We start from the raw sequence: 23,235 nt of genomic DNA, 5'->3' as shown, positions 1-23,235 counted from the left end.
GAGGGAGGGAAAACGGGAAAGAAGGAAAGAAGGAAGGAAGGAAGGGAGAGGGGATGGAAGAAAAAATGGTAGGAGGGAAGGAGAAGAGAATCTATCAACAATGGTCAGCAGCTCTACTTTTCTCAGGGTATGAGAGAGGCCAGACTAGGAAAGGGGTGGGGAAAGAGGAGTGAGAAGAGATGGGGGAAGGTAAGGGGAAGGGGAGGAGGAGGATGTGAGACTGAGTCAGGGAAATGAAAGAAAGCAAGCCTTTTTGGTGGCACTCCACGCAGCCTCCTGAAGCACAGCTCGCCCAGCCCAGCCGTGGGCAAGGACCCAGACGCCCTGGTGCTGAGTTGAGAGGCTGGAGTCCGGAAGAACTAAAGAAGGGATGAGCAAAGCCAAGGTGAGCTTTTCAGCCTCAGAGATTTCCAGATGCTCAGAGAGAAACCCTTGGGACTGCAGGGGCAGAGTTCATTTTTGGTTTTCACAAAGCCAAGAGTTAAAAATCCTGAGTTAAAGAGTGCTCCCAGAATTTTTCTTCTCAGATGTGCTGATTTCTCCTCATTGACTCGTTTCTGGTGAGAGTCTTGAGGAAGTACTCTCTTGTTGAAATGAGCACTTTCGCAGCTAAACACTGGGGCTACTTGAGAAGTGATATAGTTCAGAAAATACAGTTTTAAGGTGTGCAGAACATTTGTGGTTTGGGTTGTGCAAAACGTGTTTCTTTTTTACTTGAAAGAAAATGAATTGCTTTTCTTTATCGGTGTCTGGCTATCTAATTCTTTTAAGTATTCGAAGCGGTGAACCATTATAATCCAGTGTAAGATTTTAACATTTAAATCTCAGACATCAATAGTTCATGAAGCATCCAAAAACACTTTAAAAAATATACATATTCAATATCAAATAGTTTCATCTAATAGCTCAGCAGAAGGGAAGTAGAAAAATTACTTAAATGTAGAAAAAAAATCAGAGTTGTAACAATCAGCAACCTGAGGCTAAAACGTGAAAAGAAAGAAAGAAAGAAAGAAAGAAAGAAAGAAAGAAAGAAAGAACGAACTTTGAGTCAGTTTTGAAGCAAATTTAATGCTACCTTTTCATGCGCATCTAAGAAACCTCTTACTTCAGGCAAGGTTAGTAAGAATATGTATTTTATTTTGAACTTTAAGAGAGTCGTAGCCATCTCCTCAAGGTGCTATAAACTTGGGAGTTAAGAATATAAATCTAACTATAAATTTCTTTGCAGGTATTTCCATGGAAATGTCAGAGAGCTCAGAGGGACTCATGGAATGTCTTCAGGTTGTGGGTCTGGACAGTGCTCTGTTGTGGTACGTTACGGTATTGATATATTGCTAAGCCCTTTTTCACTTACGTTTATTTTTCTTAAATATCCACTGGGAGCACTCCACTGGGAGTCACAGGGAAGATGATTAAGTACATAGCTGTTAATTCTATCCTTCTGTGAACATCTTTTCCTTCCTGTCACCTTTAGTGACAGCCCAGAAACCTCCTAAACCTGCCACACCCTTGTTGCAGGGTCCAAATCCTAATAATACCACTGAAGTCTTAATTATGAAGAAATAAAGTCAATTAAGAAATATCTGATGGCGCATTTGCAATCTGTACCAAATATTTATTTTTGTAATTTTTTTCTTACATTTATTTATTTTTGAGAGACAGGGAGAGACAGAGCGTGAACAGGGGAGGGGCAGAGAGAGAGGGAGACACAGAATCTGAAGCAGGCTCCAGGCTCTGAGCTGTCAGCACAGAGCCCGACGCGGGGCTTGAACCCACGAACCGTGAGATCATGACCTGAGCCGAAGTTGGACGCTTCACCGACTGAGCCACCCAGGCGCCCCAATCTGTGCCAAATATTTAGCACGGTACTTCCTATTTTTATCAGTAGTTTAGTGTACATCAGTGTCATTTCTACAACTAAAGGGTGAGCTCCTTAAGGTCAGGCGCCCCCCCCCCCTCTTTTTTTTATTCTTCTCCCATTGGTGTGACAAGTTTTATGTCTGATTCTTGAAGACTCTCCAGCAATTGTTTTGAGCTTTCCCATTCCTAAGTAAGCTAATGTCTTCTTACCCCCTAGCTTGGATTTTCAGCTCTGGCCAAACAAATGTGCTTTCCTCTGTCCCTCACACATTCTTTACACCACGTCTGCCTCATGTCACCTGCAAAGCTAGTGCTCATTTCATTCAACAAACATTTTCTGAGTCCCTGCAACGTAGCAGGCACTGTTCTAGCACTGAGGAGACCCCCCGAACAGAACGATTTCTTCTCCTGCGAACATATATTCTGGTAGAATGCTCCTTCAAAACTCCACTCCAAATGTTTATTTTATTACACTATTTACTCATTAATCATATCTGGGTTTTTTTTTTTTCAGTTCTCTGTTCATTTCTGATATGTTTAATTTGATCAAGATTAATTATGTTTTCTTTGCATCTGTTCAGGAGGAGTCCTTAGGAGACTATAAAAATTGGATCCATGTTCTCTTTGATATTTCTCTATGGTTTTTGCCCTACACAGTGGAAACGCAGTAGATGTTTATGGCTGTGAAAATATTTACCGTAACGGTAGAACAGTGTTTCGCATAGATCATACCGTGCTTAGAATGGCATATGCTACCACGAAGTCATTGTGTGTTTCTGGGGTTTTTTTGGTTTTTGGTTTTTGGTTTCTTCTTTTTTTTTTAAGTAGGCTCCACACCCAGTGTGGAGCCCAGTTCAGGGCTTGAACTCATGACCCTGAGATTAAGACCTGAGCTGAGATCAAGAATCGGATGCTTAACTGACTGAGCCACCCAGGCACCTCTTGGTTTTGTTTCTTTAAAGTCCTCAGATTCGAAGCACCCATATGGTCACTAGACACGCTGGGTATCTTTGCGCGCAGAACACGATCTAAATCAATTTCATAATACTGCATCATTTGGTTTTGTAAATTATTCTTTTTAAAAAAACCCCAAAAACATAGTTACATATATAAGGCTTGGGCTATGTATTAAGGCTTTCCCAGAAGCAGCTCTTCCTGTGGTAGAAGATTATCTTTTTGAGATGAAGAGATAACTAAAAGTATGCTGTTATTCCTGTCCTTATTTTCTTCTCTAGTAGAAACATAAATATTGGCTTCTAAGAAATTATCCCAGGATAAAAAAGTGGATAGTAAGTCTTCTGCATATAATTAATAGAAATAGAAAAGGAAAGAAGAATTTCTAAAATACATTGGTTGAATTTCACTTGGAAGAATTTTGAGAAAAAAGTTATGAAAATAAATCTAGGAAGCCACCAGATTTATCTAAAACAGAGCGATGCACAAAAAGTATTGAATGTTACCATGAAAAGTAAATAGAAACCAAAGGTCTAGGTTCTACCTCAAATCTGCAAATGACCGATTCTATGACCCTGAGAAGGTAACCTATATACCCTTGAGGTCTCGGTTTCTTCACGTCTAAGTGGCGGGCCCAGCATGGATTCGCTCTAGATTCTTTCCAGCCATGACTGTGAGCCCGCATAGTTCGCATTGATGTCTTTCAGATTTCCTTGCACGTCACGGGACCGACTGCTGGACTTACCACTATTCTGAAACACCCATGAACTGGGCAAAGGCTAGAAAGTTCTGCCAAGAGAATTACACAGATTTAGTTGCCATCCAGAACAAGGGGGAGATTGAATACCTGGAGCAGACGCTTCCCTTCAGCCGCTATTACTACTGGATAGGAATCCGGAAGGTAGGGGGAACATGGACTTGGGTGGGAACCAACAAGTCTCTTACCAAAGAAGCGGAGAACTGGGGACGGGGAGAGCCGAACAACAAGAAGTCCAAAGAAGACTGTGTGGAGATTTACATCAAGAGGGCCAAAGACGCGGGAAAATGGAATGATGATTCCTGCCACAAGCAGAAGAGAGCCCTCTGTTACACAGGTAGGCGGCGGCCAGAGTGGGGAGAGTGGTGGCGTGGATCCCAGGGGTTGTGGGGGGGTTAGGGAAGAAAGCAGTTTCTGGTACCTTTGGAAGTAAGTCCGGTTCTCGAAAAAACAAAAATAAAAATAGAATAAAAGCATGTCACTTCTGTGCACGTTTGGTGTGGGAGGCTGGGTCCAACACCCAAAAGTGGCATCTTTAAATCAATCTGCATCAATATGACAAATGCATGTGAGAAGTGAGGCAGGGAAGCGGATACAGAGATGTGGGTCTGGCCAAGAGCTCAGGCTCACACGCCCCCTCATTTCCTCCCTGCTTATGGTGGGGGGCTTTATGCTCATGTTTTGTGCTTGGCCTAATCTCCCATAATTCTATATAATGAAATACTGCCATGTTTTGTTATCTGTGGAGGATGAAAATTTGTTTTCAGTTCCCAAACGGTATTTTTCCAAGTCATATTTCATCAGTGAAACATAGTTAATTTGATCTCTTGTACATTGGGCTCTCTACTGACCTAACAAGTTCGAACTTCTTAACCTTTCTATAGTACTTTCTAAAAAGAGAGGGATTGTCAAATATACTGCAGAAATGGTTGGGGATAGGCCATCACTTAATGTACTTATGACATTTAAAACAAGATAATTCCAAGAGTTCAAAGTACATCAGTGAGTTTCCCCAGAATGTTAGAGAATGTTGGTGTCGGTAAATTCATTCTAAGTATATGTCTGTAGCTATATGGCCAGTATATGACATAAATAGAAAAATCCTGACCTATCTTTTGGTGCAAAAATGCTATGAAGGTACAAATAAACCTTTCCTGCTTATTAAAGTAGTCTCAGCCAAAAGAGTTATCTGTATCCAAAGAAATGACTCTGAGTACTAAGAAGTAATCATGTTCAAATCATTTATTTCATCCCCCACCTTTAAAGCTTCTTGTCAGCCCTCATCATGCAGCAACCATGGAGAATGTGTGGAAACCATCAATAATTATACCTGCAACTGTGATGTTGGGTACTACGGGCCCCAGTGTCAATTTGGTAAGCCCCTTTTCTGTCTTTGTTTCTTTCTGTGTAAACTTACAGGGGTTATTGTAGCCTATAGAAGTCGATAGGGACAAAACAATACTAGCCATTCTGAGAAATGAGAAGTTTTTATCAGAAGGATAAGCTTGCACAATGTTGTTGCCTTTCCTGAAAGATTTCATAAGTCAGCATGAAGTTTCAATTCACTTCTTAGCAAGTCTTTTTTCAGTGCCACAGAGAATACAGAGTTGGGAAAAAAGCTTTAAGCATGGTAGATTCCTGTTCTTAGGGAACCCAAATCCAGCAAATTGGTTGGACTCATTAGAACCCGGAAGTCTGAAAGAAACATTGCCATTTATTGTTGGGAGGGTGAGTTACCCATTAGGTAATCTAGCTTTTGTATGTAAAGCCTCAAAGTCATGACAGGGCATGGCTGAAAAGAAAAGTCCACGGGCTGCCTGGGTGGCTCAGTCGGTTGAGTATCCGACTTAAGCTCGGGTCATGATCTCACGGTTCATGGGTTTGAGCCCCACATCGGACTCTGTGCTGACAGCTCGGAGCCTGCTTCGGATTCTGTCTCCCTCTCTCTCTGCCCCTCCCCTGCTCATGCTCTGTCTCTCTCTCAAAAATAAAATAAACATTAAAAAAAGAAAGAAAGAAAAAAGAGAAGTTCACATAATGATACACAATATAGGTCAGAGACATAGTAATAAATCCAACACGTTTATTTGGGCTGTATATTTTGGGGGATACAATGACAAATCTATTATAGATTCTGTCCACGAAGGATTTGCAATTAGCTAGTGGAAATTATATATGCTTATAATTTATTTTGATGGAAAGCAAGGTATAAGCTGGAAAATTAACTGCCTAATGAAAGAATATGGCCTTTATTGGATAATGGGAACCCACTTAGTATCTTGACACCTGCATTTGGGACAATTTTCCTAGAAGCAATGCATAATATGGATTGGAGAACCAAAAAAAAGAAGATGGAGGGTCACCTGGGTGGCTCAGTCGGTGAAGCGTCTGACTTCGACTCAGGTCATGATCTCATGGTTTGTGAGCTCGAGCCCCGGGTTGGGCTCTGTACTGACAGCTCAGAGTCTGGAGCCTGCTTCGGATTCCGTGTCTCCTTCTCTCTCTGCCCCTCCCCCATGGTGCTCTGTCTCTCAAAAATAAATCAATGTAAGAAAAAATTTAAAAGAAAGAATATGGAGAGAATCAGTAGGAGTCTATTGAAATCATTCAGCGTCACGGTGGTAGAAACAGAAAGGAAAGAGTACGTAGACTCAAAGTTAAGGAGTCTTTGACCCAGTCAGCTCACTACTGAAAGAAGCATCAAATCATTTCGTTGTTATTGGTTGAGTTTCAAAACTATGGTTGAAGTATCTGGTGCACAGGATAGAAATTAGAAGAAGAGAAAAGCAATGTTTGTAAAGAATAAAGAATTGAAGCCAAAATAAATTTAAGTGTCAACCAACTGGTGACAGTCTAAGTCATTTCACTTAATTCCTACCCAATACTTTCCTTCACACCACTCCTGAAGTTTCTTTTTTACTATTTCTTTATTGATACTTAATATTTTAGTATTTTTATTTTATTTTATTTTATTTTATTTTAGAAGAAGAGTGCACATAAGTCCCCTGCTCATGTGCACTCTTTTACTAAAATAAAATAAAATAAAGGCAAAGAGTAAGGGAGGGAGGGCAAAATCAAGGGCAAAGAGTAGGAGAGGGAGAGAGAAACAGAGACAGAGACAGAGACAGAGACAGAGACAGAGACAGAGAGAGAATCCCAAGTAGGCTCCACACTCAGTGCAGAGCCCGATGTTTGGCTTGATCCTATGACCCTGGGATCATGACTTGAGCTGAAATCAAGAGTCAGACGTTCAATCAACTGAGCCACCCAGGCGCCCCTGATCCTTAACTTTTTAATTCTTATAACATTGGCATGCCCATTTCACTCCTTTTTGAACATTTTACTCTTTTTTCTGTCTTAGCTTTCATCCTCTCACTCTTTTCTGGTCTTCTTTCTACCTATAATCATTTCTCCTTGGGTTTCTTCATAGGTTTCTTACCAACTTCTGTGGACTCACAGATTCATGTGAGCTTTGGACTGACAAATCCATTTCCAGCCCCAAACTCCAAATATGCTAAGCGTATCTTTTGGGATGCCCAAAGGACTGTAAAATCAATCGTCCCAGCCAGCTTTCTTTTTTTGTATTTCTTATCTCAGTATGAGGCACCACCATTTATATGGGTGCTCTGGTATGAAATTCTTACACCTCCCCTTACTTTTATGCAAAGTAACACTCTATTCATTTTAACAACTTACTGTTTCTCTCATTTGCTTCCCATTTGTCAATTCCGCTACTACTGCCCTCATTCCTTCTAGACTATTGGATTCATTTCTTAGGCGAGTTCCACAGCTTTAAATTAGCTCCCCTTAAATATACTATTCATGCTACAGGCAGGCTGATCAACGAAAAACAATCAAACAAATACCACACGTATATCCACCCTTCAATTTCTACCTATCATTTGTCCTATAGGATGAAATCGAAACTCCTCAAGGCATAGAGAAATGCTTGATATACAGTAGGAACTCATTAAATCAAAGAGAAAAGATAAAAGCATTTTTTTCTTAGCTTCTACCTTTCTTTCTAATCTCATCTCACATATTCCCTTCCTCCTCCTTCCTCCATGTAACAACAAAGTGCTTGTAGTTCTCCACCCTTTTCATATGTGCTTTGTATTTCATTGACTTGCTCGTGGCTTTCTCTCTCACTTTGCACATGGCTAACAGACCAGTTCATCTTTAAGACATAGTTCAGGGATTGATATTTTTTTTTTTCCAGAAAGCTTTCTTTGGACCTTAAGATAGGCTAAGTACCCCGTCCGCATATTTCTTTCTTGTTTATCCCGCATTTGTTGAAGTCATCTATTTGCTTATCTGTATCCCCTGGTAGACGAGCAGCAGCTTGAGGTCAGTAAGTATTGTTTACAATTTAATATGTCAGATTGAGACTATGCCTGAAGTATATAAAGCACTTGCTTGTAGTCATGAATAGAATTGGAGAACATAATTTAATTTGGACTTGTACTGTATATGGAAAATATAAAAATTCTTCCAGTTCCTTAAGTCCTTTCTTCATTGAAATCTCAAAAGCAAGGTCACCACAATGGCTCAAATTGGATAAAGAATAGGATACAAGAGTTGAAATATTTGCTCAAATGGCATGGTGGGGCCTAAAGATGTGAAGACTCATTTCCAAGGCTCAATTCAATCTCCTATGCCACCAGTCAGAGCAGGGAAATAGATACAGTTTCTGGAGAGGGCTGTCAAAATCAGAAGAACTGAAGGTCTGGAGCCGAGCTGGAGAGGGTGAAAACAGGATCAAGGCCAAGATGCTTCCTAAAGCTTCCCCACACTTTTCCCACACCTCCTGCTCCCAGCACTCTACTCTACCTAGGAGTTCTGATGTCACAATTATTTCCAAATTGAGCTGGTCATTCCCACTTAAACCTATCTAGGTTTAATAAGTCTCTCCTCAGGAGCACTTGAGTGGCTCAGTCAGTTAAGCATCTGACTCTTGGTTTCAGCTCAGGTTATGATCTCACTGTTCGTGAGATCGAGCCCCACGATTCTCTCTCTCCTCTCTCTCTCTGCTCCTCCCCTGTTCTCATTCTCAAAATAAATAAACACAAACAATTATCTTCTCAGATAATGCCAACAATAAGAAGAAGACCAGCTGATGTTTAATTAGGACTTCCTATGAGCCAAGTTCACTTCTAAGTCCTTGACTTACAATAGATCATTTATTCTCCACACCAACTCTAGGAAGTTATTACAATTACCATGACTCCTCTTTCATAGATGAAGAGACTGAAGCTGGAAGGATTAGTTCACTTTGTGCAAAGGCATTTGGTGACCAAGTGCCAAAGCTAGGATTCAAACCCAGACACCAGGTGCTCTCCACACTAGCCAGTACTGTTTTTTTTCTTACTGCAGTGGTTCAGTGTGAGCCTCTGGAGGCCCCTGATCTGGGTACCATGGACTGTAGTCACCCCGTGGGAACCTTCAGCTTCAGCTCTCAGTGTACCTTCAACTGCTCTAAGGGCACAGACCTCATTGGGGTTGAGGAAACCACTTGTGGACCTTTTGGAAACTGGTCATCTCTAGAACCAACCTGTCAAAGTAAGTAAGTCTTCAGACTAGAGGCTCTGTCATGGCTGACTTGGGTTAACTGAGAAAATGCAGCAGAGACTTGTAAGGAGTCTCTGTCCTTTTGGGAACATAATTTAATCTAACTTAGACCATACTATGATGCTTTTGAAAGGGATTATTGTTACTCAAATCAAAAAGAAAAACCACAAATAAAAAACAACAACCAAATACCTCTGAAACCATCTCGTGATACATACATAATTTTCAGTAATATGCAGCGTGATTATAGTGTACTTTTTACTTTAGTTTTCTCATCGTCATAGCACACATAGTCCAGATGAACCTCAGTTAAATGTTGATTGTTCTCTCCCCTCAGTAACACCTATTTTATGTGGTGTCTTACCTAACACCAACCAATTTCCTTCTCAGGGTGTAGAATTTTTTTGATTGTTTTATTTGGTTTATTCTTGAAATCATTTTTTACTTTTCATCTTCTATAAACTCTCAGGGGAATAACAACTGCTGTGAAAAACAAAAACACAGTCTCTTGATCTTTTTTTTTTCATTTAAATATGGTGGTTTTTTTCTTCTTAGCTGTTAAAAAGACTATCCCTGTACAGGAGAAAACTGGTGACATCTGAGCTTGTGAAATTCTGGTTACGTTTTCTACATTTATGCATCTGACGCACTAATTTTAAGTGGTTTAATTCTAAAAACAACTATCAAAGTCATACTGAAATCATTGAATTAAATTGTCAAACCTGCTGAATTTTACAAGAGCTGAGTGAGTTGCTTCAGAGAATTGGGGTGTTTTTCAACACTGCTTGCTTTAGATCAAGTGAAAGGGTGGGAATTCTCTACGTTCACTGAGGATACTCCATAAGCACTCTTGAGGCCAAGGCCATGTAGTACTTCCAGGAAGTGTTGGAGAGCTACCAGGACTGGAGCAGCAGCCTGGAGCAGCCAACTCTCCCCTCCTCTCCCCACCTCCCCACCCGCAAGGGTTTTCAGTGCTCCTGGCTTCACCTCTGATACACAATCTCCATCATTCTCAAGAGTATAAAATCTGGAAACATTATCAGAACTAATTTTTAGAATTTAGAAATGTCTAGATTCAATTGGGTGCTTCCACAGTTGAGTGGAGCAGCTTTGGCTAAAAACCTTTGGTGAAAAGAGGGCCTCTACTCAGAAATATTGCTTTTTTCTTTTTCATGGAAGCGACTTCCTGTAAGCCTCTAATGGCACCCGATCTGGGAACCATGGACTGTAGTCACCCCCTGGCCAACTTCAGCTTTACGTCCACATGTACCTTCAACTGCTTGGAAGGAACTGAGTTAATCGGGGAGAGAAAAATTATTTGTGGACCATCGGGAATCTGGTCAAGCCCTAGTCCAATATGCCAAAGTGAGTAAGTTTGCCCCGATGTGTTGACAACTTACAGAAGGAGCTGCTGGATGGGAAGATGGTGGGGAAAGATAGATTAAACTTTAAAGTTTTCATTTTGCTACATTTATATGGCTTAAAAACAAATTTGTTCACATTAATTTACTGTAAAATCCTTGGCTCTTCTTGCCTCTTCCTTCGATGACTGTCATTTCTGTTTTCAGCCAATTTTTAACTCATTGTATCTCAACTCTTAACATCTAAATGCGCTGTCTCTGACTTACTTCTTTTATTTTCTGACTTCTTATGCATTCTTCCATTCCACTAAAATCTCACTTCTGTTAGTCCATTAAAACGTTTCTACAAAAGTCCCCAGTGACCACCTAATTCCCCAAATAGTGTATACTTACCAATTACCACTAAGCCGATGCCTCCCTCATCTGTGTATGAGAAAGACTGTCTTCCTCATTTCCATATACTCTCCACTTGACACAGTGCCTGTGCTAAATAAGTTGCTAAATAAATGCACATTAAATTAGCTTATGAAAGAATAGCTACTCATGTCTGCCCCTGAGATCATCTCTACCAGTGGAAAAGTTTTTAAGTGGTAGGATCAGTAGAAACTACCAGAGAAGCTGATCTCTGTATGGCCCAGGGCCAGGGAGTGTGGGAGGGAACTGGGGAGGAGGCATGGGATCTGTAGGGGAGGATTGTGTATCAGGCTTATGGGACATTTCCTTTTAAGGCTGGGCCAGTGTCCATTTCCTCATCCTCATGGAGCCTGTAGACGCCTTCTCTTTGGATCGTCTGGGAACTTGAGCCTTTTTCCTATGATATATTTGGGTGTGGGGATGGAAGCACCTTGAAAGGTTTTGTCAAAGTAACACAAAGAATGGGGGACACAAACCCTACGCTAACGTGCAAAAATAAGTTTCTTTAATTGGTGGTATCGGAAGATAGACTTTTTCGTATTGGTATTTTTTCAATAAAAGTTCCCAAACGTTCACTCTTACAAGAGGGTACAGGTGGATCCATTTACTTATTTGTGAAGGAAGAGGGACTATGTAGTAGGACAACATCATTTGAAAGACAGTTCAGCGTAGGTCCTCAGCATGTAAACAGCATGTAAACAGCAGTTCCCAACTGCTTCAAAGGGAAAGCATTAATAGGTTCCCTTGACTGTTATGTCACCTGGTTAAGATGACCGGCTGTTATTTTTCCTGAAGTCATATTCTATGTTTTAGGTCTTCTCTGTGCAGCAGAGTCCCAACTGTTGAACAAGACCATGGAGAGAAATACGATGGTGACCCCTTACTCAGATTTTTAGGTACTTCTTCCGGGAGTTCTGTGAATCGCAAATCTAGGGATTAAGAATTTTATAGGCACTGGGCTAGAGAAACTTGTCCTGTCTTTGCCTCTGCTGCAGAGTCATCATGGTCCTTCCCATGCCAGTTTCCCCAGCCATCAACTGGCATCAAATGGACTGTTACCGGGAGACATAAGGAGGAACAAAAGCTAAGGCCATGAGATGGTGCGAAGGATATAATGTTGCGGCCTCATGCTATGTGCCTTACTGATCTCTCTTTCAGAAGTGGACCAGAGTTTCTCAATGATCAAAGAGGGTAACTATAACCCTCTCTTCATTCCGGTGGCAGTCATGGTTACTGCTTTTTCTGGGTTGGCATTTATCATTTGGCTGGCAAGAAGATTAAAGAAAGGTATGTGAGTTTGCCTTCATACGGAAATAATACGACTCAAAGTGGATAAAAATAGGGGCGCCTCAGTCGGTTAAGCATCCAACTTTGGCTCAGGTCATGATCTCGCTCGCGGTCTGTGAGTTCCAGCCCTCCGTGGGGCTCTGTGCTGACAGCTCAGAGCCTGGAGCCTGCTTCGGATTCTGTGTCTCCCTCTCTCTCTCTCTGCCCCTCCCCTGCTCATGCTCTGTCTCTCTCTGTTTTTCTCAAAAATAAATAAACACGGAAAAAATAATTAGAAACAAAAGCAAAGTGGATAAAAGTATAGAAACCCACAGGAAATTAAGATTGCTAGATTGAACTGAAGCAGGATACCAAGTTCTATGTTCTACAGACATCATTGCTGGGGATGTGGGAAACGGCCCCTACACCCTTTCATTAAAACAAGGTGGCTGATTTGTGCTTTTCATCTGACAAACCTTTTAAAAACGCCTACTGTCTTCAAGGCACCTCACTAGTGCACTAATAGACAAATGAGACATTTTAATGGTTCTTTGCTCTTATTTAGTTCTGAAAAAAGGATGCATAATCTCTGTCCCCATAGGAGCCAGCATGCCTGTGATCTCAGTGCTACAGTTCCACTAGAAAATGAATCTAAGGTCCAATGAGGTTTTTAAGGCACTATTCTCCAAAACCTGAGCCATGTGCCTGTCTGGCTTCTGACATGTGGGAATTGCATTGTCCCTGGTTTTCTCCCCAGTGTGTATTCACTGAGGTCACAGCTCTAAATAAATACACTGTGTATTTGTGCTTCCCTTCGCTCGCTCTGGCCTGGAGAAGCAAAGGGTATAAGAAGAGCTGTTTGAGAAGCTAATACCTGGAACAATACATGGGACGCCACCAGGGAAAAACAACCGTGTTACTCCCCTCACCTCCCTCCTGAGGATGTCCAAACCTTAGAGTGGGACTGGCTTCCTGGTTACAGATCCACAGTCTGTGGTAGGTCCTGGGTGTGCACTGCCACATTTGTCCAAATTCGCCTGGCAGAAACATTGAAGTCTATGAAATTCATGGACATTAAGCAGCTTTTAAGACATCCCTGCTTTAAGTTCAGAGGCCATCAGTGATCTCAAAACAACTGCTAACCAAATGCTCGGTGTTGCATTTCTCCGGAGTCAGTTGACTGACATTTTAATTTTACTTCCATCAATTAATTAGTATGGAGTCTCTTCAATGAACATGGTATATAAAGGCTGCCCCTCACCCATCCCCACTGCCAATTGCAGGAGTAGAACCTACCAATCCCTAATGGTCTTCTACTATCTTTGGAATCTTTCATTCCAAATTTAAGAATCGGGATACTAGGTTAGTTTTATAACCAACCCAGAAAGACCATGGAAGCGGTCACTGTTGATGTGCAAGAACTTCATTATTAGCAGTTTAAAATGTCTTTGCCCCTGTTGTTGGAAATTCTGCTAAGATTGGGTCCCATCATTTTATAATATGAGACTAAGTACTTAAGTATTCCACTAAGGGAAGAATGAGATTTTTCTCCCACCATTGATTATCCTTTCCACTGAGACTTCAAAATCTGACCCCAGTCATCCCTTTTTCCCTCCTGCCTTGGGTGATGGTGACAGAACTGAGGGGTAGAAAATGCAGTGCGCATTTATACGCTGGCCTCTGGGATAGGAGGCTGGTATCTAAATAACCTTTGAGGATTTGGGGCTGTGGGTCACCTTAATAAGGAGGATATCCCCAAATTCCAAAGTCTCTTAATAAATTTTCGTAGAGAGGGCGCCTGGCTGGCTCCGTCAGTTAAGCTTCTGACTCTTGATTTCGGTTCACATCATGATCTCATGGTTTGTGGGCTCGAGCTCCGCATCGGACTCTGTAATGGCAGCATGGAGCCTGCTTGGGATTCTCTCTCTCTCGCCTCTCTCTGCCTCCCCCCACCCTCTGAAAATAAATGAAAACAAAACTTAAAGAAATGTTAGTAGAATCAAAAGAATAGAATGCAGTCACATGTATTTAACTGCAGGGTGTGGGGTGGGGGTTAGCTGGCTAAGGTGGTTCTATAAGCAGTGGTGAGAAAGCAATGGGGTTGTTTTTAAATTTTTTACCTTGGAGTCATTTCTGTACAAGATCTCAAACTGATAACTTGAAAACTACATGCCCCTGCTGTGGGAATAAGTGTGGGGCAAACAGGAAACAGATAACGGGCAGTTAGGCTAGGTACATTCATGCCAGCAAAGAGAACAGAAGCCCCAGAAAGAGCACTGACTTTGTAGGAAAGTCAGGGTATCTTTAATGTAGCATTTCAATGGTCTTCATCTGTGGAACATCTTCCGATATTTCCAACTTCCAAGTGGCTCTGTCTTCCAAAGATTTTAGTTGTAATTTAGTTCTTTGAAACATGAAGAATGTTTTTCCTATAGAAACAGTGTTAAGAGTGATGGGTAGGTTCCCGGGCTAACCCCTCAGAGCTTTTCTAACCATGTAGCTGACACATTTACAAGAAAAAAAAAGTTAAGAACAGTAAGTCCACATGTATGTGGTAGTCATCAACTCTGAGAATTTCCTACGTGTTGTGTTTCAGGTTCAGTAAGCTGAAAAAGGAGGACAGGTGAATATTTCCTCAGCAGAATCCTGACTCTTATCCTGTCCTCAGAACCTGTACTTTGGCCCCTGCCCTAGTTGTCTTGGTATCCGGACTTTAGCTCCTTTCTTCTGGAAGAGAAATAAATGCAGGCTCTAGAAATGTGTGCCCTCTGCATAGACTTATCTAGAAACACTCTGTTCCCCTAGATAATCATTCTCAGATGAGTCATCACCATTGGCTCTGTTAGAAAGAAAGAAAGAAAGAAAGAAAGAAAGAAAGAAAGAAAGAAAGAAATGACATAATGAATAATAAAACTGAAGCAGTGATTTTAGGCCAAATCTCCCAAATCCTGTTATCAGCAGGGGCCAGAATCAGAGATCAGACTCCCATTCACACAGGCCTCCTAACACCACTGGTCTTTGAGGCTCTATTTTTTTTTTTCTCTTGGTTGGAAGAATTCCCCACCTGAACCAACAACCCACAGGGTTAGAACAGGGCACGAAACTGAACACATGCCCTTAGTTCCTTTTTCTTCGAAAAGAACTCTCAGTAAGAACAGACTCTTGCTCATGTATTGGTATGTGTTTCGTTGTTCCTAAAAGGAAAATATTAAGATAAACAAACAGCCTCTGAGGTTAATTCAGATTTCATTCTCCCTGCTCAAATTCATCCAGCCCATGTCATCAGCAGGCTGGATTTGGGAAGAAATGTTTAAAATGGTAAATTCTAACATTTGAAAGGTTTAAAAACAGTAATTGGGCACTGTCCACGTGCTAGGCCCTGGCCTAAATACTTTGAATACATTTTAGTTTATCAACTCAATGAGAGGGAGGTAATTACCATGCCCCTTTCACAGATGAAGGGATGTGGCTTCAGAGGGTGAGTAGCTAATCAGAGGCACACTGCAGACAAGGTGGTGTGAGACGTAGGGACACATATTCTTACGATGCTACCAGCTAAGTCTGTTAGGGAGGAACCCGCAGGTGGGAGGAGATGGCAGGTGGGGAAGGGATAAACACGGGTATGGGGGTGTCGGAACCGACAGGCAGGCAAGTCAAGCTAGGCTGCTGTCTTTGTGATCAGCACCGAAGATGGAACAGAACCCTGAGAAGCACCTGTCCCAGTGGGTCTATTACGTCTGAGAATCTACCGCTGTTTGAATTAGAACACTAAGCCAACATCTCAAACCCCCTTCTACACAGGTGGGGTCCACCCAACGAATGTATAATACATTTCAAAAGACAGTTTTGAGAGTGGGACTTGGCCTTCTCTCTTACTTACCAAGAAAAAAAAAAAAGAATTGTCTACATCTGCTGATGGTATTTTTCTGTTTCTTCTGTTTTTAGGTAAAAAGTCTCGGGAAAGGTAAGTAAGTTTCATCAGTGAGAAGTTTCCGCCTCTGTTGATCTTTTCTCTACCTTCCTTGAGATACTTCCTGTTAGAGCTAGATACCTTAACTCCTTAGTAACTATTTACATGGGGTCTCATTCAAATGAAATTTCCGTATAGAATGATAATCCACTAGCCTCCCTTAAAAGCTGTGTTTTTGAAGTCTGTGTGTGTGAGTCGTTTTGTTTTAGTGCTGGTGGATTGGAATGAACGAATGAACAAGTAGAGCCCTCTTGAGAAAGGGCAGTTATGTGAAGGGACCTCTTTCTGATTGTCTCTGAAAAAATTTTTAGAGGACTGGAAGCACTATGACATATCTCTTCTTGTCCCAGTTGAATGTAAGGGCAATACCAAATACAGTATTCAGGAAACATTCAATTGGTCAAGGATTTATTGAGACATTAACGAGTCCCACGCCCTGAGAAGGTATCATTCTAGACCCCAGGCCTTCAGTGCCTAGGACAAGAAGGTAAATGACTACTACTCTGATTAGCACTGACCTTCAGAAATGTGGAAGAGGTGGGGAACATTGATTCTACCTGTGGCTTCCCCAAAAAGGCAATTCTTTTAGCTTGGTCTTAAACCTCAGATTTTTTTCAGCTGGAGGAAGAGACCGAGAAGAGATGCAAACATGTGAAAATGCAATGGTCCGTCTGGCAGAAGTGCAGAGGGCAAAACATTTCTTCAGTTTCTCAGATGTTTAGAGACTTGGAGAAGGAGAATATAAGTAAGAAGAATGATGGGGATGGGGCTTTGGGGGCACACTGAGCACCCAGTTAGAAAACCGAGCTCCTTTAAAATGCTGGAAGAAGCGAGATGGTCCCTGAGAAGGTTGGTTGCTTGTTCAGACAACCACGCTACCAACCACAAATTGTTGTGAAGAAGTTCTTATGAGTTCAGTGAGCTGTAGCTCTGAGTGCAAAAGAGAAACTGGGGAGACATAAGACAACATGAGCCAGATCATAGACTAATTTATAAGCCATTTGAAGGAGTATGGACTTAATCCTGAGGTCTTTGGGGTAAAGCAGGAGAATGTCAGGCTAACATTTGCATCTTATGAGGATCACTCTGCAGATCACTCTGCAGATCACTCTGGAGACAAAGAATTGTTTTGGAGGCATTTAAAGTTATTAAGTTAAAGCTGATGGTGCTTATCTAGAGAAATGGCAGTGAGGTTGAGTTAGTTCATGAGGTAGAGGTGAAATCAACTGAATATGGTTATTAATTGGCTAAGCGAGAGAGAGAAGGATCAAAGAAGTCATCGGAACGATCGGGGACTGGCAGATGGTTACTATCAATACAATACTCTTTACTGAAAAGGGAACACAAAAGAATGAGAGGTTTTGGAAGTGAAGGTCATGGGTTCAGTTGTGTCGGTGTTGAGCTTTAGGTGTCTGTGGCTCACCAGTTGACTGCTTCTATCTGTATCAGAGGAGCCATCCAGGGGCCAGAGAGTGGATTTGGGGGTTCTCACGTCCCTTGAGGTTAGCTGCTATTTCGGGAGCAGGTACAGTCATCTGGGGAGAGTGAGGAGCAAGGAGCGGGAGAACAGAAGAGGACGTGGGAGAGAGGGCAGGAACAGGGGTAGCATCTATATCAAACAAGTCAGTGAAGGACAAGGAGACGGGGAGGGGTTGCCAGAGAGGCAGAAGGAAGATGAGGAGAGTCTGGGTCATGAATGCCAAGGAAAGAAGGAAACAGAAGTGGTTTCGAGTGACTGTGGGAGAACCAGTGAGTTCCCACTAGATGTAACAAGGGTATCTGCAGAGTCTGTTGTCAGGGTCGAGATCACGGAGGAACTCTCGTGGCCAAGTGTCGAGGAATCAGTGGAGATGAGGAAGTTGAGGCAGAAAATGTAAGCCATCTCTTTTTAAAAAGCTTGGCTAGGAGATGAGATCCTTAGGAAGGTAACTGGATGAAGAAATCGGGTCAGTGGATGTCCTTTTATTCTATTTTATTTTAGTGCCCTATCTTCCATTCGACAGTGTAGATGGGGTCCTAGACCCTTCTCTGGGCTGGGCTCCTTATCTCTGTGGGCAGGAAATCCACAAGATGTAAAGATTTCTTTCATGCTCACACCCAGTGAGTGAAAGTCTTTTTTGGCACAATCCACCCCGAGCCGTTTTCTGGTCACAGGAACCACTTACTTTTTAATTGCCACTAGATGGAAGCAGATCAATTCAATTTTTTTAGAAAACCTTGGGGGACAGGAAGAGAGGCTGACAGGAAGAGTATTAGCATTAAGTGAATTACCACATTCAGCTAATTGCCGTATGAAGTTTAACGGCTCACTGATTTTGACAATGAATCAATCAGTAGTTTTTTTTATTAAATACTCTTGTGTTGGAACAATGCTAAGCTTGACTGAGACACCAAGAGGAGTAAGTCCATGACCCTGACCTCAGGGAGATTATCATCTAGTTGAGTGGTGAAGACAGAAAAATAAAAAAATTATATATTTTCAGAAAAATATAAGGCAGAGTATAGTAATGACTGGCGAACTCTGTGTTAAAGGACTTTGTCAATATAGAAGAAGCTTGGTGATCACAGAAGATCTTATAAAGACGGTTGACCCTGGTTGAAGAATGGATAGGGTTTGTGGGTATGGAGAGAAGCAGGGAGGACAGACTACAAGGAGATGATGGAAGCATGGTATGGCAGCAGGGATATGACAGCACGTTCAGGTGCCAGCAGCTAGAACTATCAAGAGCCAAGGGTGTACAGGAGGTATAAACAGAAATTGGAAGGGAAGGCTGGCCCCATCGATATAGGTCTTCAAATGCGTCACCCGATGCTAGGACCAAGCAAAGAAGTATTATTTGCCCAGATGCCTTGCAACACCTCTCATTTATTGATCAAGGTGACTTTACCTCATTGAATTATAAAATTTTAGGTCTTGAAAGGATCTTCACGGACGTGATGTTCACTCTCTTTATAACTGAGCTAATGAATAACTTTCCCATGGGCCCTGAGAGAGTGACATAGCTAAAATAATTATAAACATTTATGAAACATTAATTCCATGTTGCACACCTCTCTGTGAGTTTTGCATGTTTGAAATCATTAAATATCGCCTGCCAGCTTGTAGGTGGGGGGAGGTGCTATTCAAATCCTCATTTTACAGGTAAAGGAAGAGAGGCAAAGAGAAGTAAAATATCTAGCCTGAGGTCACTGAATAAATGGCAAAGCTGAGATTTGTACCCATGTGGATCCAAAGATCCTGCTTTTAATCCTTACACTTCTAGAACTCAGGACTCTCGACTCCAATGATAAGAGTTCTAAGTCCCAGACACCTGCTTCCCGTAGTGATGTGATAATGATTTCACCCTGAAACCATGTGTAATGGCACCAAGGAAGGGTGGGATGGAAGAGGCAGAGTGGTGTTTCTAGAACAAGCCAAAGGTAAAAATGAAAACCATCACATTAAACACTGAAGCTCTTTTTTGGTTTTTTTGTTCGTTTGTTTGTTTTGTTTTTTGTTTTTAAGCTCTGCAGCCAGCTCTCATAGTCTTTTGTGTTCATTCTTATTAGGTCTTGGCTGGTGAATGACCAGCTCCTGGGGCATTTGTGGTTTCAATTCTTGCCGGGTTATTTTCACTCTTCTGCAAACTGGTTCTGTTTACCACCTCATTTGGTTTCTAGTGTCTAAATTCTGCCTGGGTAAAAGCTACACCCAAGATACACAGGAAGATACGATGCCAACCTCAGTGGAGGGTATATGTGAAATTTTGTTTTCAGAAACATTTTTATCTCTGTATTGGCAAAAGCACGTTTGCAGCTGCTGAACTGTGGTTTACCCTGGCAGTTCATCATGACAGCAGAGTCTCGGAATCTGCTTCCCTTTTGAAAGGTGCTATTAAGACATGCCCTATTTGGTTCCCTTTCCCCTACCCCTAGCCCCCTCCCCTCCAAGGATGAGACAACTGTGCCACACACACACACACACACACACACACACACACACACACACAGTGTCATTTGTGTCATGAAACTAGATTTGTCACTGCCTCCCTAAATCACGTCCCTCCAGAATCAGGCATTTAGAATTACCACCACACCTTTCATGAGTTTTGATTTTTCTCAAATTTCTCTTTCCTTTTGAGCATTGTCGTCTTCTACTGCTCACTGACTTCCATCGTCCAAAATCTATCCCAAATGCCCTTCGTACTCATTTGATCTAAAGACAAAGCCTGTGCCCCCAGAAGGGTCTCCAGGTGTGGCCCACGGACCAGCGGCAGCAGGAGGAGGGATGATGCAGAATCCGGGGCACCGCCCGGATCTACCGAATTGGAATCTGCCTTTTAACACCGCCTCTGGGAGGCAAGCAGCAGCAAGTGTGACAGGTGTTGCTTTAGGGTTTTCGTCTTCTTCCTTTGCCTGAGTGAACGTCCTGTCCTCGTCCAACTCACCTGAGAGGCATTTTCTTCACTCCTCTTCCGACTTTTACACCGAATATCGCCCTTTACTACGAACGCTGTTAAATTTTGCAATGTTTAAGGTCCTGGCTTTAATTTACATTCTCTTGTTTTCCATTCAGCGTGGACGATCCGTATTAAAGCACCCTCTGTAAATGAAAATTCTCGGGATCCTAACGCGTCACCGGATCCCCCAAATCCCTCCCTGAAAAGTTATCGCGCGGTGGTGTCTCCTGCCCTGAAGATGAATGTGTCGCCCTCAGTGCACCTGGAAAGATCTCTGAGGAACCGGCAGCAGTTTCTGCTCCCTTTGCGCCCCTCCCCCACCCCCTTGTGGTTTATATAGCGCACTCTGTTACTCTGTTTTTCGTGGAGAAACGAGATCACGGGGGGGGGGGGGGGAGAAGATTGCTGGGGAATAAAAAGATGCCCTATTGTGCTCTCTGTCTTGCACCTACAGGCTCGGTTTTGATGCAAATCACATTTTATCTCCAGTCTCCTGTAGGGGTCCATCCTTAGACATAAGTTCATCAAATTGATGTTGTCCTCGCTTTCCAACGGCAGCAAAGTAGTGGGGTTCTGCCCCGAACAGAAAAGGTCCTGCCATGTGCACGGTAGCCTCACCTCCTCTGTAAATGGAGGCCATCCTCTTTAACTGCCTCCGGCCTCCCCCACCTTCTTCGGCCATCCCCTCTTCCCAGTTGGCTGGTTTCCACACATAGCATCTCATGGGCACCAAACGAAAAGAGAGAAGAGAGAGACAGCGAGACTGCACTGGTTTTTTGGGTTTTTTGGCTTTTGGTTTTACTCGTTTTACTAGATCCACCGAAACATCTTGTACTCGGTGCCTTTTAAAAAATGACCACTATATTTTTATTAAAGAAACATCCCCAGAAACATCACCAGAAAGACTAGTCTTTCATACTAGTCTTGTCACAGCTAGTCCAAACCTGTGGCCTCCTGCTGCAAGATTAGTCTAGGTTTTGTGCTTAAATAGTCTTTTTTTTTTTTTTTTAAACATACAGTTTTGTACTTAGTCTCTCTAAAGAAAATTTTACCACGGGGCGTCTGGGCGACACAGTAGGTTAAGTGACCGACTCTTGATATCAGCTCAGATCATGATCTTGTGTTCGTGAGATCGAGCCCCGTGTAGGGCTCTGGGCTGCCGTCACAGAGCCTGCTTGGAATTCTCTCTCTTGCTCTCGCTTTGCTTCTCCTGTACTCTCTCTCTCTCTCTTGCTCCCAAAATAAATAAATAAACAAATAATAATAATAATAAATAAATCATGTTACATAATCTGTTATTTAGAAATTTTCCATGGTATGTTTTCTCCCAGTGAAATTCTTCCCTGCTTCAAGGCAGAAATTGTGTCACATCCCTGGACGGTCGAGCTTATTCCTTGACATTCAGTAAATGTGTGTTCACATGAGTCAGGAAGAGCTTATGGTGTACTGTCGATATAAGCTGCAGAAAACCCTCTCTCCATGGCATGATGCTCATCTAAGGTCAAGGGCTAACTTCTCAGCAGAGACTAGGGGCCTGGTAAAACCTAGTTGGAGACACCTTTCTGCCCCATGGCCAATAGTGCTTTCATACAAATTTGTACACGCTATGAGAATGATTTTTTTGGTGCTGATTATATTTTCCTTTCTCAAGTCCATCTCAGACTCTGCTTTATAACATGGGCTGTTGCAAAAATTCCCCATGTTGTACGCTATAAATCCAGGCTATCCCATTCACATTCATGTAGTTTAAGATACATCCCCTCGAGTTGTACAGTGCCCATCCTGCACAGACTCACATGGCAGCCCTGATTGCAAGGTCTTTCTCATCTAAGACATCAGGATCAAAGAGCCTACATGGTGGTTACTTCCTGGGGATAAGACGTGCGTACGTTGAAAAACACAGTGCTTTATTTAAACCCTAAGGCTACGATGTGATCTTAGGAATTATCTCGTGCTATATCCTTAAACAAAGATTCATAGCATTCATAAGAAAATAAATAAGGGTTCATAAGATAAATTTCCCCCAAAACCTTGAGTTTGACCTTCCTGAGACTTGGTTTCCTGTTTCCTTACGTATAACATAAGAATGAAAGATGCCTTGTTTACCTTGCATGGTTATTGCAACGGTTGAGTCAGGTATGATATTGTTTTCTGAACTGAACCTTAAATGGAGATTGTTTTCCACCCAAATCTTGCCTGTCATGCTTTCGTGGTGTAGGATTCTGGATTTTATGCAAGGCCCCGAGCAGAAGCAGATATGAGAACTTGTCCTGAGATTAGAAAGCAGAGGGTCCTTCATTTGTGTCCAGGTAGGAACCCAGCGTTCCGAATTTCACAACAGCTCAGCTCTGCTACCTGCACGCTTGCTGGGATGACACAGAAGGAAGGGCACGGGTTGGGGAGTCAGTCCTACTCAGTGGGAACCCTGCCTCTGCCTCTATGGTGTGACCCTCCAAGTCATGGTTAATGAATTTCTGGTTTGCTTATGAAATGGGGCTGCCATTATCTTCCTCACACAGTTGTGCCCCAGATTCAATGAAATAACCCCTTTCTCTCATAACCCAGAACGCCAGCTTTTATGAAATTGACAAGGGTCCAAGGGACACAGAATTATCCATTCCTCTGGATTTGTTCACCAGAGCTCAT

At 42.3% G+C, this 23,235-nt stretch overlaps 2 protein-coding genes and 1 long non-coding RNA gene across 16 annotated transcripts in view; 2 read left to right on the top strand and 1 right to left on the bottom strand.

Moving 5' to 3' along the window:
* The window catches only part of SELP (selectin P), a 1,134,746-nt gene that overhangs the window by 1,043,346 nt on the left and 68,165 nt on the right, over positions 1-23,235 (top strand). The gene's annotated exons all lie outside the window — the stretch shown is intronic.
* On the top strand, positions 229-21,596 carry SELL (selectin L). 3 transcript variants are annotated; one of them, XM_045048378.1, is made up of 10 exons: positions 229-385; positions 1,229-1,310; positions 3,522-3,908; positions 4,838-4,945; positions 8,945-9,130; positions 10,319-10,504; positions 12,073-12,201; positions 14,777-14,803; positions 16,126-16,144; positions 20,706-21,596. In XM_045048378.1, the coding sequence occupies exons 1-8, from the start codon at positions 371-373 to the stop codon at positions 14,788-14,790; spliced, it is 1,107 nt and encodes a 368-aa protein (XP_044904313.1). In that variant the 5' UTR covers positions 229-370; the 3' UTR covers positions 14,791-14,803; positions 16,126-16,144; positions 20,706-21,596.
* Positions 12,380-23,235, bottom strand: part of LOC111558340 — a 38,587-nt gene continuing 27,731 nt past the window's right edge. The window contains exon 6 of the long non-coding RNA XR_006591982.1: positions 12,380-13,217. This is a non-coding gene — a long non-coding RNA (uncharacterized LOC111558340). The remainder of the gene's footprint in view (positions 13,218-23,235) is intronic.

This window comes from Felis catus, chromosome F1, assembly GCF_018350175.1.
Source record: "Felis catus isolate Fca126 chromosome F1, F.catus_Fca126_mat1.0, whole genome shotgun sequence".
Lineage (NCBI taxonomy): Eukaryota > Metazoa > Chordata > Mammalia > Carnivora > Felidae > Felis > Felis catus.
The sequence above is the reverse complement of the archived record's forward strand: the minus strand, read 5'-3'. Positions and strand labels throughout refer to the sequence as shown.

Coding starts and splice junctions, on each gene's coding strand:
- SELL (XM_045048378.1), top strand. Junction 4,946..8,944: donor CGGGCCCCAGTGTCAATTTG/GTAAGCCCCTTT, acceptor TTCTTACTGCAG/TGGTTCAGTGTGAGCCTCTG. Junction 10,505..12,072: donor CCCTAGTCCAATATGCCAAA/GTGAGTAAGTTT, acceptor TCTCTCTTTCAG/AAGTGGACCAGAGTTTCTCA.